The sequence below is a fragment of the Atta cephalotes genome, assembly GCF_000143395.1.
Source record: "Atta cephalotes unplaced genomic scaffold scaffold00019, whole genome shotgun sequence".
In the NCBI taxonomy this organism is placed as follows: domain Eukaryota; kingdom Metazoa; phylum Arthropoda; class Insecta; order Hymenoptera; family Formicidae; genus Atta; species Atta cephalotes.
This window is the reverse complement of record NW_012130083.1, coordinates 4,577,365-4,592,809: the sequence shown is the minus strand read 5'-3', so window position 1 is coordinate 4,592,809 and position 15,445 is coordinate 4,577,365. Positions and strand designations below refer to the sequence as shown.

At 30.7% G+C, this 15,445-nt stretch overlaps 1 protein-coding gene across 1 annotated transcript; it reads left to right on the top strand.

The window, feature by feature from the left end:
• Positions 1-1,195: 1,195 nt before the first annotated feature.
• Positions 1,196-9,966, top strand: LOC105619097 (flocculation protein FLO11). Its single transcript, XM_012200629.1, has 9 exons — positions 1,196-1,238; positions 1,470-1,643; positions 3,012-3,253; positions 3,567-3,716; positions 6,388-6,772; positions 7,294-7,447; positions 7,621-8,209; positions 8,440-9,245; positions 9,630-9,966. Exons 1-9 carry the CDS (start codon positions 1,196-1,198, stop codon positions 9,964-9,966), a joined length of 2,880 nt encoding a protein of 959 aa, XP_012056019.1.
• Positions 9,967-15,445: the final 5,479 nt, after the last annotated feature.

Sequence of the window (15,445 nt, the reverse complement as noted above, 5' to 3'; positions counted from 1 at the left end):
TTTATGTAAATGACAATTTTGTCCATAGAAAAATCAAAGAAATAAAATATAGGATGATATTAAAATATAAAGAATCAAGGAATATTCAACAATTATTAAAATTTCTTATTGAAAAAAATAAAGATTTAATTTTAATTAACATTTCATTTAATTTTAAATTAAATTTTAATTTAATTTAATTTTAATTTAATTTAACTTGTTATAATTTAATTAATTTTAATTTAATTAGAATTTCCAATGTTAATTAGATGAAACGAACATTTATTAAAAAGAGAAATTTATTACAATAACAATCGAATAGATATTCATTAAATCCGCTTGTCACTGTCTATTGAAATCATCTCTTCCGTAAAGAAACAGAGATGTAACTGCGTAAATCCGAGGTCGATCTCTTGTCGAGAATTGATAATTAGCAATCCCTGTAAGAGATGAGCACACGAAGATAATCAACAAGATGTTATTTCTAATGAAGCAAAATCCGCCGACATTTTTACGTAATCGTTAATTGTTAAGGGAGAGGAAAAGTAACGGTGCTTTGTAAAATAACGGTAATATGTCATATTTATGCGATTGATGTAACACGCAATTTTTATCCTGTTCCAAGAGATGGTTATAAGAGGTTGATTGCACATTCAACTGCAATAATTGCGTAATTATCTGAGAAATATCGCTCGATTCTCTCATAATCATAAAAAATATTAAATAATAATTGTAACTCATAAATTTTTCTGTTGAACGATAAAATAGAGTAAGATACAGTTATAAATATTTATAACTGTATCTTCACCGTATTTTGCAACAATATTTTTCTATACTCTCATACATTTTTATTTTGGCGAATGTGTTGTCCAGACAACACAAATATCCAAAAATGAAATATAAAGTTTTAAAAATGTCTAAAAGGCATCTTAAAACATTTTTTAAAAGACATTTAAAAGATATTTTTAAGACTCTTATCTCGATTTTGAACTTTTTGTTGTTGACTAATATATTTTTATTGCATATATGATGTAAAAAAATGTTGCTATTATTATGTATATGACGATTATTATGTATATTAAGCACTGGACTGTCGCACGCAAAATGATTAACATAACGATAAAATTTTTTTATTTCATGTTTTTGTTGTGTTATTTACTCTTTCAGATTCCGCGAAATTCGTGTGTCCGCTTAGGATGAGATCAGACTGAGCGCAATGACATCGAGATACTTCGTGTTTGTCGCAGCTTTAGCGTATGGTAAGTACATTGATGTCATCGTTGAATTTTATAAAATTTTGAGTAAGATACTTCCTGTTTCAAGGTTCACCATTCCTAAATCTTCGGTTAATTGTATTAATTTTTATTAATTCCCTTCAGCCTCGTATACATAAAATATAATTACATAATATTCTATGAAGAGAAATTTTTATAATAAATTGTTAGGTGAATTACGATATAGAAGTGATTTTTATGAGCTCGTAACTTTAGTTGCAGTGTCCGCCGCACAAGTTTATAACAGCCACTCAGAGGATGCAATTGCAGCGATCAAGCCAGCAGCTGCAAATAATGATTTCATCACACAAACTGTCTATGGCTTCCTGGACTTCACCACGACAATCGGCAATACGGTGATGGTCTTCAGTCCTCAAAGCGCTCCTCCAGGTAACATTTTCAAAGTTTTATTTACTCAGGGAGATTACGTCAGAGCTGCAAAAATTGAAATACATTCAGTTATTGCAATAATAATTAATAAAATTATAAAAACAGTAAAATTACAAAAAAATTATTTAAAATTATTAAAAATACACTATATACGTTTATAAACATTTACACGTCATTATAATGTTTTTGTGATATCTTTCTATGAGGACATCTATTTTGTAAAACTGTTGATAAAATCGCAACGTCAAAAATGAATATAGTGCATGTTCGTGATAATAAAAGCTGCTAAGATTAGCTCGTATTTTTCAATTTTTTTTTATTTATTTTATTCTATTATCTTATTTTGTTCTATTATTTCTATATTATTTTATTACTCTTGCTTAATTTTCGTTTATTTTTGTATCCTGCATATATCTTCTCTGAATTCTGTATTTACATTCACTATCTCTTGCTTATAATTATAACTGTAAGATATCTATAGCGCTTGAGGGGATAACATTCCAAAGCGCATAATCAATAATAATTTATCTAATCTTGACTATTAATCAATACGAAAAAGAATTTCATCGAGAAGTTCTGAAGAGAGAATTCTCTAAAAAACAAATGTTGAGGGCAATAATGTCGATCAAGCAGAAAATTCGCAATTTCGTAACCATGAAGTGTCAGGCGATTTTGAATTGTGAATATAATGCCAGAAAGTACTTTCTAACAAGTGTAATCACCTTTTATTATGCCGTGCTCGTTCATGGACTCTGATCCTTCGGTTATAATAAGGATGAATCCTTGAAACGCTGAAGAGTACTATAGTACTGTATATACACAAGATGGGCCTTGGCAAGGGGCATCGGGTACCAATCTCTTTAGCATATCGCTGTCCGATTTGCGTACAAATCATGCTCATTTACTTATCATGATTCTCTTCTCCTTGACTTTTCAAATCGCTCACTTAATAAAGCTGTTTGCTTCTTTTTTATAAATAAAGATTTTACTAATAATTGTAATAAAATAAAACTGTAAATAAGAATTGAAGTTTGATATCAATTTACAGCATAATTATAAATAAAATAAAATAATATGATGTATATCTTTAGCTTTAAAAGAATTATATAAGAATGTAATTTAAATAGAATTAAAATAAGAAATAATGGGTAACGTGCGCATAATAAAATTGAAAGTTAAGTAAAAGATTTTCACACATCTTGAATCCTTTCTTTCCAAAGGATAAGGAATTTGCTTGAAACCGAGACCTTCAGCGCGGGGGTCGGCCGTCAGGACATACTTTTTTAGTTTCGTTTTCGCGATCATTCGACCTCGCAGAAGTGTGATTTTTATTCTTGTCAGGTATGCAAATGTGTCGTTTATTTTCAGAAGGAGGCGTTGTGAAGAAGATTACGTCCCCCACGTCAGCGATTCACACAAAGCCAACGATGGAGCAGCAGCCGAAGAAAAATGTCCCCGACATCCAGCCCAGCAAAACGCACAAGGCTGAAGATCAGAATGATGAAACGAAAAAGCAGATAAAGGGCACGAAGATCGTCGTGAATTCCGTGGTCGAGCAGAACATAGTGAATCTGTCCGAAAATGCTACACCGAAACCGACGAAGAATCAGGTGAGAACGGAATGACGCGGTACAGGATATCCTGTCATTATATATGTGTTATGTAAATGCTTAATTCTTTTTTAAGGTCGACTTTTTTTATAAATGTCTTTAGTCTTTTAATACATGAGATATTCTACGTACAATAGTTTTAATACATTTATACAGTATATAATAATTTATAGATTTTTAAAATGATTATATATTCAAATTATATATATTGTAGTTTAATGTTATAGCAATTAAATTATTATAATAAATTAAGTAAATTATAAGACGTTATGTATTAAAAAATAAGCCTAATTATTTACCATGATTCGCACAGGAATCAAATAAACAAACGAAGACACCCACATTATCATCAGTGGTTCAAGTACGTAAGGATGAAACTCCAGGCGTGAAGAACAATCTCGCTGAACCTGAATATGATTTTCTCTCAAAGCAGCCGACAGAAGTGATCGACGAGACATACAAGGTATGTAAATATAGATCATGAAAATAAAGCAAATGCTATGTAAATGCATAAAAAATTATTAGTTTCCTCGTTCTTGAAACTTCAGAATATATACTTTTATTTAATTGTGTATTATGTTTTAGAATTATTGTTCATAACAATTACATTTTACACTTTTTTAATAATTTGGCCTCCTTTTAATATTTTCTAACTAGATCAAATGAATAACGGATCTGCTTTCTCTGCTAATGAAATAAGTGAAGAAAATGACATATTTAAAATATGTGTCATACTTTAAAATATGCAATATATAAAATAATATTTTCCAAAATATTTTTAATATTTTTATCTTTAAATTATCAATTTATATTTTGATATTTTATTTTTAACAATAGAGTGATATTTTAGGATTATATTGAATTAGTCATACTTTTATAAATTAACCAGAACTTCTCCAAAATTTGTTCTTACTGATTTTTTAAATTAATTTATTAAATTGATATCAGCGTGAAATTGGTCCCCCTAATTTTTGAAAAAATTAACTTTCTAGAGCTCATTCTATCGCACATGTATGCACATTTTGAAAAACTATCGAAACAAAAATCTATCGATTGAGACTAGTTAAATTTAGTTTACTCGTGGTTGGGGAATTAAATGTGATATTAGCCACTCTAAAAATATTTTTTAATAACTTTATTATCAGAAGTGTGCAAACCAAAATACGAAATGTGTATACATGTACAAACAATAAAGCAATCGAATAAGCTATAGAAAATTAATTCTTTGAAAAGTTGGGGGACTAACTTTATAGGAGTTAAATCGAGTAGTTTACTTTTAAAATAAATTGCAAAGACAAATCTTACATTTTATAACTTTATCCAGTCTTATATTACGTGAAAAGAAAATATCTAAAGTATGATCTAATTCGTTAAAAATATGACATTGGCTCTTTCGGAACAATTTTGCGCTCACGAGAACCGCAATTAATTCTCCATCGCAAAGACAGGAAATCAGATATCCTGCTTATAAAGTGACATTGATCTTCGGCGCGTGAGCAGGAACCGCGAGAAATGAAAACTGAGAATCTGAGAGATTTTATCTCCCCTAATTACTGCTAAATGGATTGCTGGAACTGGATTCAATGACGGATGTCGTCGCTAAAATGAATTTCGCGATTGTATTCTAGTCCAAATATCCAATAAAAAAATGGGTCATCTGGCTAGCGAGATGAGAAGGTCGTAGCGAAAACAATGCTCAGCTTTACCATAAAATTGCGCAACATCCCGCAAGCAACTTTCTCGATAACTCGCGCGCGAAGCCGCGGAATTATTCGAAATAATCGCATCGGTGTAATTTTCCGCATGCCGTAATCGATTTCCTAGCCAATCCTTTCTAGCTGTCCTCCTCTCTCCGTTCGTTCCTCAGCTCTGACGATCGGCGTGAAAGTCCGATCCGATCTTACGGATACATAAATCGGTTTCACCCGCGAAGCGCGACGAACACGCTTTTCCAACGATATTTTCCAGCATTACTGCGTCTCAAATATTTTATTACATTTAAATCGAGTTATTATTTTATTATCATATTCTTTTGTATATATAAAATTATTATTTAAATATTTTGTTATGAATTTTATTACTCTTTTCTCTCTCAACCCTCCTTCTATTGCATGTTCCACTAATTTCATATCTTGTCTCTGTCTTTTTTATCACATACAGAAATATGTGTATATATATATATATAAAATTAACTAATTGATGTTATTTTGCCCATACAGTTATTATTACAATTTACTCGATAATATACAACTTTAAGTGTCCACTTCTTAAGTGTTGTGTAAAATTTAAAAATTTGTATTTTATGATTTAAATTATTCCATTTTTATTATATTATAAAGAATGTTTAAAAGAAATTTTAATGAACATTAAAAGTTCAATCGTTTTTGAGAAATAAACATTTTTGTAACACTGACTTTTTGTATCGTATGAAATATTTAATTCAATGTTAATTATAAATTGCATTTTGATCCATACATACTTCGTAACAGAAGATTTCACCGTCAATCAGTTATAATGTATAATCCTCAAATAATATGTAGATCCACAATCGCCAGTTAATGATTACTAACTGATATGAAATATGAAGATTGAATGAAGATATTCAAAATATGATTTATAAATACTGAGGTAAACATTGCATGCAATACATAGACGCCAGTAAGTTACAAAAATGTTTATATCTCAGAAAGGTTGAGTTTTTGATCATTACAATTTTTTTAAACAGACGCCAGTAAGTTACAAAAATGTTTATATCTCAGAAAAGTTGAGTTTTTGATCATTACAATTTTTTTAAACATTCTATATAATATAATATAATATAATACTAATGGAATAATTTTAATCCTAATGTATCAATTTTTTAATTTTAAATAACACTTAAGAGATGGACTTAAAGTTATATATTCATTATGCTAATATACAAAAATATATATCTCAAAATGATTGAGCTTTTGACTTATGATTATTTATTAAGATTTTTTTACTTTACTTACAATATAGTGTGTACCATCTACCAAATAAATGCTGAATGGTTCTTTTTAATACCTTACAATTGTTTACTTACATAATTAATGTCATTTATTTTTAATGACATATATGATCTTTTATTTAATTATAATTCTGATTTTTGATAGTTGATCAATCTGCGACCATCGTCGAAAATTCATCACAAACCGCGTGCCACCCCGCGAAGAGACAAAGAGAACCCAACCGGTCTGGTAACCAAGTTGGGCGGCACCATCGTAAAGGATGGACTCACTACCGTGCATGAGACCAGCGTGATTGGAACTTATATCAATGGAAAATACGCCCAGGTATTGCAGAGCTCATCAAGAATTCTAACAGCACCGGTTGTACCAGTAGCTGATGGTAAGATTCGACCCTCCAACACCAATCGCATCCTGAAAACTATTGGTCCTCAGCATGGCAAGCTCAAGCCGCAGCTAGAGCCCACTCCAACCCATCAGCAACAGGATGAATCTTCATTACCCTTGGAGGCTCTCTTCAACGAACCTTCCGGTGTGTATTTTTCATAATAGTTTTTATAAATTTTATATGTATTTAAATTTTTTGTGTAAAATCTAATAGCAAAAATTTATTAAATTAAATAATATAATAATTTTTTAAATAAAAATCTTAGTGTTTTATATATAAGAAATATAAAGCTATCTCATAACATTTTTCCTCATGATGTACAGAAATTTTTTAATCTTTAAAAAACAAAATATTTTTAATATTTTTTTACCAGTTCCAAAAATTTTAGTTTATTTCACTTTCAAAATAATACAATTTGTAACGTGTGATAATAATTGCAAGCTAAAAAGTATTAATTAATGACTTTAATTGTTGTATTGGACGATACTAAATCAGTGTAGTAAATAGAAATCAATATAGAACTAAAACTCTATTCTATATTAATTTTCTTACTCTCAATAAAATTTATAATAAAATAAAATATAAATTTTTCTAATAATTCTTGAGAAATAAAAATTTTTCTAATAATTCTTGAGAAATAGATTGATTAATTTTTATTCTATTAGACACTCCAGTACGATCGACACGAAAGCCGTCGACTTCCAATAATTTAATCAGGCCCAAATTCCGAAACAAGATTGTCGATGAATACGATAACAGCGAATCACAGCAAACAAGGACCGGAAAGAATCGCTCCAGCACGACTCGACCAAATTATAAGTAAGTGTTAACGGAATAATACAATTCAAAAAACAAATTGATAAATTATTTATCTACTTTCTTTCTGTTTTATCAATCATTAATTTTATCATGCTGTCTTTTTCTTATAAGTTAGAAAACATAATACAATAATTTAATGCGAAGCTATTCTCTTTTATCATCTCTCTCTTCAGAAATCGTCCCGCAACTACTACTACTGAAGCGCCTATTACTCGCCGTCGCAGCGGTTTTCGGCCGAATAATCAATCCCCTAATTCACCCTCGAAACAGTTGACGAAATCGAAGAACAGCGATCAGCAGCCGTCAACGACAATCAGTCTTCTGCCCAAGGTGAAGCTACCGAGAACACAAGGTCGCTGGTCATATAAAACCACGCCGAAACCGAGAATCATGATTCGTAAGCAAGTGGATGAAGAAGATTTGCGAACGTCGACAGAGTCGAGTACAACAGAGTTGAATCCCGGGGCAGTCTTTGATGAGCAAGGCAAGACGTCAGCAACGACGGCAACGATGATCAATATTGCTCCGATTTCATCTAGCAGTACCAATGTTGCCCAGAGAAAAGAATTGTCCTTGACGGATGATGAGTTAGATCCGAGTGAAAGCGAAGACGTGGCTAGTGTTAGCATGCAACAGGATCAGCAGCATGTTGGAGAACAGATTCTACCAGTAGAAACGCTCAATGTGGAAATCTCTACTGCGGCGGATCTGGACAATGTATACTTCGAGATTGCCACTATCAAATCACCTTACTCTTTCCAGGTAAGTTTTTCAATTTTATTTTAATATCTATTTATTTACCAATTGAATTGAATAAAATAGTATATTAAATATATCCAAGAATCTCATACAAAAATTAATTAAAATTATTGGCTTTTGATTTGTATTTTGATTTGTATTTGTTACTTGATATTAATTCTTTAAACACTATAAAATCATAATATATAATCACTAAATTATAGATCTGATAACTAAAGATGTTCTCTCTTCAGGTAGGAACACTTCGAAACACCCGCTACATCACGGTGACCTCCACCATCAAGAAAACGTTCGCGACGGCCGAACCGAGCAGCTCAATTTCACCTACCGAACCACTCACGGAGAACATCCTAGCAAACACTGGGGCTGCCTACGAGTCGACCTTGCCACTTGACTCGTCTGTCGCGACGTTACCAGCGATCTCTCTAGACGCCGCTCAGGCGACACCGCCGTTAGAAACGCTGACAGAGACGTTCTCAACGACTCAAACGTTGCTAAAAACGCATATGTTACCAGTGATTTACGCTGGCAACAGCACCACTCGGTTGACCTTAGTGCAAACGTATAACATCGCCCGAGTAGTGACGGCGACAAAGACGCTGCCACCGATGGAAATCTATCAGTTTATTCCGAGTAAAACATTGAACGAGTTCAACTCGAAGCTCGACGAAGCTGGCAGCGAACTACATCTCGAGCTCGAGTTTGGTGATGATGATCGCGATGACGAGGATGTTCCAAAGAGAGTGGTAATGCCCAACAACGATTCCGATGCCGACCTGGACATTTTTAAGTCGGCATCGCCGTCCAAGATCAAGAGTGACATCGCAACCAGCAGCAATGTAGAGCCTCAGCTGACCCCGGAACAGGCCCAACAATTAGCACTGCTGAAATACTTTGGTCAACCACAACTCCAGGTCATCACTACATCCAAACCAGTAATCACCTTGGAGACACTGTACGAATCGCACGTAATTCCTGTGATAAATTCTGGGAATACTATCTACTCAACACTGACAAGGCCAGTCGGCACTGTACCAAAGTCAGTATCTCTTACTCCAAATACTTTTAATAGCCAATTTTTTTTTTTACATAAATGATCTATGTAAATGAAATTAGACATTATATGCATAAATTAAATAATAATATTTAAAGAATTTAGTAAATTATATTTATCTATTGCACACATTTATCTATTTACATTTATCTATTGCAAGTATTTCATATTATTCTATACATTATATTTTATTGTATTAGGTATGGGAAAAAGTTCGTGGCGTTTTTCCCATTAGATGACATTAAAAAAACGCCACGAACTATTTTCTATATGCATTATATAAAATACATATAAAATACATAATATATAATATTGTTCATATTTTTTATTGTAATATTTTTGTTATCGTAATATATTTTTCTGCTTTAGAACGTCCTACGAGTATGGCACATCTACTTTAAATCCGGTGCTGCAACCACAGGTGCAGCAGGTGCCGCAACTGCCGCTGTTCCCGCAGCAGCCGCAATTCACAGTGACAAGCGCGCCCATAGTCACTCAGACTCTAGTTACCATATCTGACTCGCGAGTGCTTAAACTTACTTTCGGCGCCAAAACCGCTTACACCACTCTCTTCTCTACAAGGGTCGTGCCTACCGAACTCACTACCTATATCACCAACACGATACCGGTGCAGCCAACGGTACCAGCGTATCCCGGTTACTATCCAGCGCCGGTGCCCTATCCACCCTTTCCCTTCGTCGGTTAGATTTCGATTCGTCCTTTGAAGACTCTTTCGAGCTCTTAGCGGTCCATTTCGATTGCATTCAATCGTCAGATAGATTTGCTCTTTTCCTGGAAAGCTGGATATTAACTTTAATTAATTTTATAATATGTAAAAGAAGAGAGACACATCCTAATCCAGGGATTGGATACGGATAGAATCTAATTCAGACAGAAATTATACTAATATTATAAGAACGTCATCATGACCTTATTTGTCGCTTATAAGTTCATTCATAGATAATAAATGAAGTCATGATAACGCCTTATAAAATGTTATTGACTCTCTACTTGGGAAAACAATTTTATTTAATGACTTTTTTATGAATTTCCTGATAATCCTTTCGATAAGTACGATATATCCTACACGTTTGTGTGTGCCTTAATTGTGTAAATTGGATATTTCATAAATAGTGATTGTATAATTGTGACTTATAATAAGAATAATATTATTAAGGATTTTTGTCCATTTTTACGTGTGTTTTAAAGCGATTTCATTTCATACAAATTCTCTTTATTTACAAATGGCAGGCAAAAAAATCAACGTGTCGCTTATGACGTCACGGTTCAAATGGCTGGAGTGAGTACTCAGGAGACTTAAATTTAAAAAAATATCTTTTTAAAAATAAATATTAGTAAATTTATTCATATCAGATTATCAAGAATGAGAATCAATGTCAGCGCTGCAAATCTACGCTATTCTTTAATATAATAACAGTTTTCTAATTTCATGTAATTGCAATTCTGTAATAAATAGACTAATGCACATTATTGCTAACAAAACATACAAAAACGCAATTTCCAAGTAAAGAAAAAATTATAAGTATCTTCGATAACAAAATGTTGGCGATGATTGCAATCGATCGACATTATTGTAAATAAATTATTGATTATAATATATTGTATGTCGTATATTATGTATACTGCGTATTTTTGTAAATAAATAAAACAAAAACGTGAATTACGTGAAAACATACGAAGTAATTTGCTAATAAAATATAGAATATAAGTTTAAAATGTAATAAAATGGACAATATAACAATTTTATGAAAAATCGAATATAATTAATAATATAATTTTAATATGATAAATTAAAATGGCAAGAAATTTGAAACGAAATTAATAATCAACAATTTTATCACAATTTTATTATTTGTTATAAGTATTACTTATTAAGCGCTTTATGAATGACGGATTAATCTCCTCACTAATCATATATATGACGCAATATATATGATTTTTTTGTAATCATACGTACGTAACATGGGCATATCCAGGGGGATAATTTTGAGAGTTCAAACCCCCCTTCCCCCCTCCCTGAAATTTTTTTATTATTTCATTTTGAAAGTCCTATTAGTGCACATCCTGATAGCACATATCCATTTACACATCCATTTACATTGGTAATAGTATCGATTGCTAATAATTTTTCACTGTTTTATTAATGAAAATATTTATTTTGAATTGGCGACGTACAGCCAGTCACATAAAAGTTGCAACACTTTTTTTTCGATGGATTTCGGAACTTAGTCTTGTTTTATAAAGCGGTTGAATATAAATGGTTAGACCCATAAATAAGAACCAATTCGGACAGTTTGCTCATCAAATCACTTGGTGAGCAAACTGTATTCCGAAACCCATAAAAAAAAGTATTGTAACTTTTCTGTGACTGACTGTACATGCTCTATCGCACTCCTCTTTTATTTTTAAATATAATAAATACTTTTTATAAACAAAATTTTAGCATATCTATGGGCTCTCCATTGTCTTTGCTGACGCTCTATTGATGCAAAGAGAAGAGAAAATAGCTTCGACTTATTCAATGATCAAGTATATATTTTACTATATAGATATGTCAACGATTTATGTGCTGCTATTCCCTCATCAAAAATTGACTATTAAATGTTTTAACCCTATTCTATCTTCAACTTCTATTTATCCTCGAAATTGGAAATGAATCTTTAAACTTTTAGACGTCAATATCATGATTAAAGATAAACAAATTAATTTTGATTAGTATCACAAACCTAGTTTTTTAGGTATAGATTCTTGAACTTCTCTAACCATCCGATCACTCAAAAAAGAGACACAATCATCAGTTTAAGACAGAGCACTTTTACTGTCAAATTGTGAATATCACGCAAAAAATTTACTCATAATACTCATAATTAATATACTAACAAAGAATAACTATCCGCTAAAAATTTATCTTTGACAATCAATAACAGAATCAATAATAAGCTCCTAAGAAAAACAGCGATTAGATCCTACAATAAGAAATTCAAATTTGTTTCATCATGGTTCATTGTGTCGTACATTCTAACTAATAAAGAAATTTAAACAATTTAACAAGAACGATGTAGTTAAGGTTTCATTTTATAATGTAAAATAAAATTACAAAAATGAAAGTCCGAAAAGACTCTCGCCCCCATGTAATCAAAAACAATGTAGTTTATAAGATAAAGTGCAACAATTGTGATGTACATCATATGTGGGACAGACTTCGAAAATATTTTTAATGCCGCGTTAAGGTTAGACAGAGATAATACCTCTTTCTCTTATCGATTTTGTTAACCTACTATTCTACATACCAAAGTCGGTTCAAATGGGAGCGGTGCAATTGCCTACTGTAACAATTGCTCACTGCCAATTACAACGACTTCTGCGTAGAGTTTAGAATTAGTTTTTTTTTTAAGTGTTGTGATTGGCTGTGCGCAATTGAACTGTGGGCAATTGCCATATACTCAGCTCAAATCGTCTCAAGTCGCGACTCTGATTACAGAGTGCTCTACTAATCCTTTTCCTTTGTTGATTAGATTTCGACTCTTTTGAGCTCTTATCAGTCTATATCGATTGTAATCAATTGTCAAGTAGATTTGCTCTCTTCCTAGATATTAGATTAATTAATTTTCATAATTATGTAAGATAGAAGACACACATCCTAATCCATGATACAATTGGATACAGTCCTAAGATTCAGACAGAAATTATAATATAATAATAATGTCATCATGAATTTATTTGTTATGAATTTATTTTTCACTTATAACTCTTCCTATATACTACCGAAAGTTTTCAAAAATATCTCAAAAATATTTTAATCGAAAAATGAAACACCAGAAAAAAATTATGAAATATGTCTGCAACATTTCTGAGACAGTTCTCAAATAGCAAAATGTCTGCAATTCTTACACGTGAAATTTTGTTGAAAGATTCATGAAATGTCATAAGAAAACAAATCTGTAATCTTTTTGAAATATTAATGAGATTTTGAATGAGCCATTTTGAATATACTATAAAAATGATACTATAAAAATGATATTTAAATATATAGTTGATTGATACCTCAATAATATTTTAATTTATTATGTTGATATAATAAATTTGAATATTGTTTAAGTACCAATTAAACATATATTTAAATAACATTTCTGAAATACTTAAAATTTATTAGAAGTTTTGTGATCTATTTACAGATTACAAAACTTATTGAAATAAAATTTAAAGTATTTCTCAAAAATAATAATTATACCACCAACTATTTTGATTAATTAATCGTAAAAAGCACTTATATAAAATCATTATTAAAAAAATCGTTGCAAAAATGCACTGCAATTTCCACACAATATCATTCCAAATAGCCAAGTATGATATAGCATAATTATGATGCATTACATATGTTGTTATATATTTGCTGTATATTTGCTGACATCAAAATAGGATACATTACGAATGCTTACAACATGACTGCTTATATATGTAATCAGTTGTCGAAATTTCTAAACCAAACTGTAAGAAATGATAGTTTACACATTTTGTTGTCGGCAACAAGACAGTAACATGTTAACAACAAATAATGAATTTCAGCTTAAGCATATGAAAACATGACAGTAACAGAACATATTAGGTTGTCGGAAAGTTCGTGCCGACTAACCTATATAATTTAATAAATGTATACTAAAATTTAAATTTTCTGCGTTTCAATTTTCCTTCAACATCGGCACGAACTTTCCGGACAACCCAATATAATGATTTCTATCCGTTGCTGCAAATGTCCTCAAACTATAAAATTTTTTTCAGCTTGTTGCTAAGAGAATGCTGACAATAAGAATACACGAATTATTATGAAGAATATTCTTGTTGACTTGTTGCTATCAATTTGTCATCACAAGAATTCAAATTTCATTGAGTTTAACGTGACAAACTGCTGTCTCATTTTGTCCGAGTTTGTCGAAATTAATTGCTGCAACATTTTCGGCAACATGATAGCAAATATAATGCATTTGGCTGTCTGGAATTATTCATATACAAAAGTTCGCAATTAAAGCAAAACAAGCCAATCATATATAAAAAAGTTTTTCGCAAGTAAAATAGAACAAGTCACAATAACATCAAAATGACATTAAACTGAATCGTGATTGAACAAAGAAATTACTTTTAATAAACATTTCGAAACTATTTTAATATCATGATTTTTTGTTCTGTTTATATATGTTTTTCAATTTATTGTACATGACAAATTTCAGAAACATTTCTATTAAAACATTTCATATGACATATTGGAAAATCGTTTCAGAATTGTTGCACGTAAAAAAACAATTCTGAAACTTTTCGCGGCTATATGGGTTATGAGTACAAATAAAGCTGTAAAGATGTTCTATGATGTTATTATTCCGTATTCATACATCCTACATGGGAAATAATTTTATTTATTTAATTCATGGCTTCTTCATGGATTTTTCCTGCTATTCCTTTCAATAAAATAAGTTTTAATGCAGATCCATCTGCATTGATTACCATTGTGAACATTGAACATTTAAGAAGTGACTGTATAATTGTAACTTGTGATAAATTAATATTCCGTTTACTTAAAATTTCTAATAAAAATATCTTAAATTTAAAAAACCTATTTTTAAAAATAAATATTAGCAAATTTATTCATATCGGATTATTAAAACTGAAAATGCAAGGTTGCAAATCTACTTGTTGTACTTTAATATAGTTCTCTAATTTCACGTAATTCTGAATTGCAATTGCAATTCCATAATAAATGCGCCAATGCATGTTATTGTTAACAGAACAAACAGGGACGCAAATTCCATGTCAGAAAAAAAATTCTAAACGTACATCATCGAAATATTCGATAACAAAACATTGGCGACAATTGCAATGAAACGACATCACTGTAAAATAATTTAAATATTATAATATATTTTTTTTACAGCGCATATTGTATGTTTACTTCATATTTTTTTGTAAATAAATTGAACAAGATCGTAAATTATCACGTTGCAATAAATAAGTGAAATAGTTAAAAGTTAAAGAAAAGTGAAATAAGTGAAATAGTTATAAGTTATAGAAAAAATTGGAAAACGAAAACTAAGTAATTTATTAATAAAACATAACTAGAAAATATAATAAAATAAATAATATAAATAAATAATAAATAATAAATAAATAATATA

What these genes read in the sequence shown, in the direction of transcription:
- LOC105619097 (XM_012200629.1), top strand. Translation starts at nt 1,196, where the DNA reads ATGACATCGAGATACTTCGTGTTTGTCGCAGCTTTAGCGTATG. An exon ending in TCTCTTCAACGAACCTTCCG is followed by an intron (nt 6,773 to 7,293) that starts GTGTGTATTTTT and finishes TTATTCTATTAG; the next exon opens with ACACTCCAGTACGATCGACA. An exon ending in AATCACCTTACTCTTTCCAG is followed by an intron (nt 8,210 to 8,439) that starts GTAAGTTTTTCA and finishes TTCTCTCTTCAG; the next exon opens with GTAGGAACACTTCGAAACAC.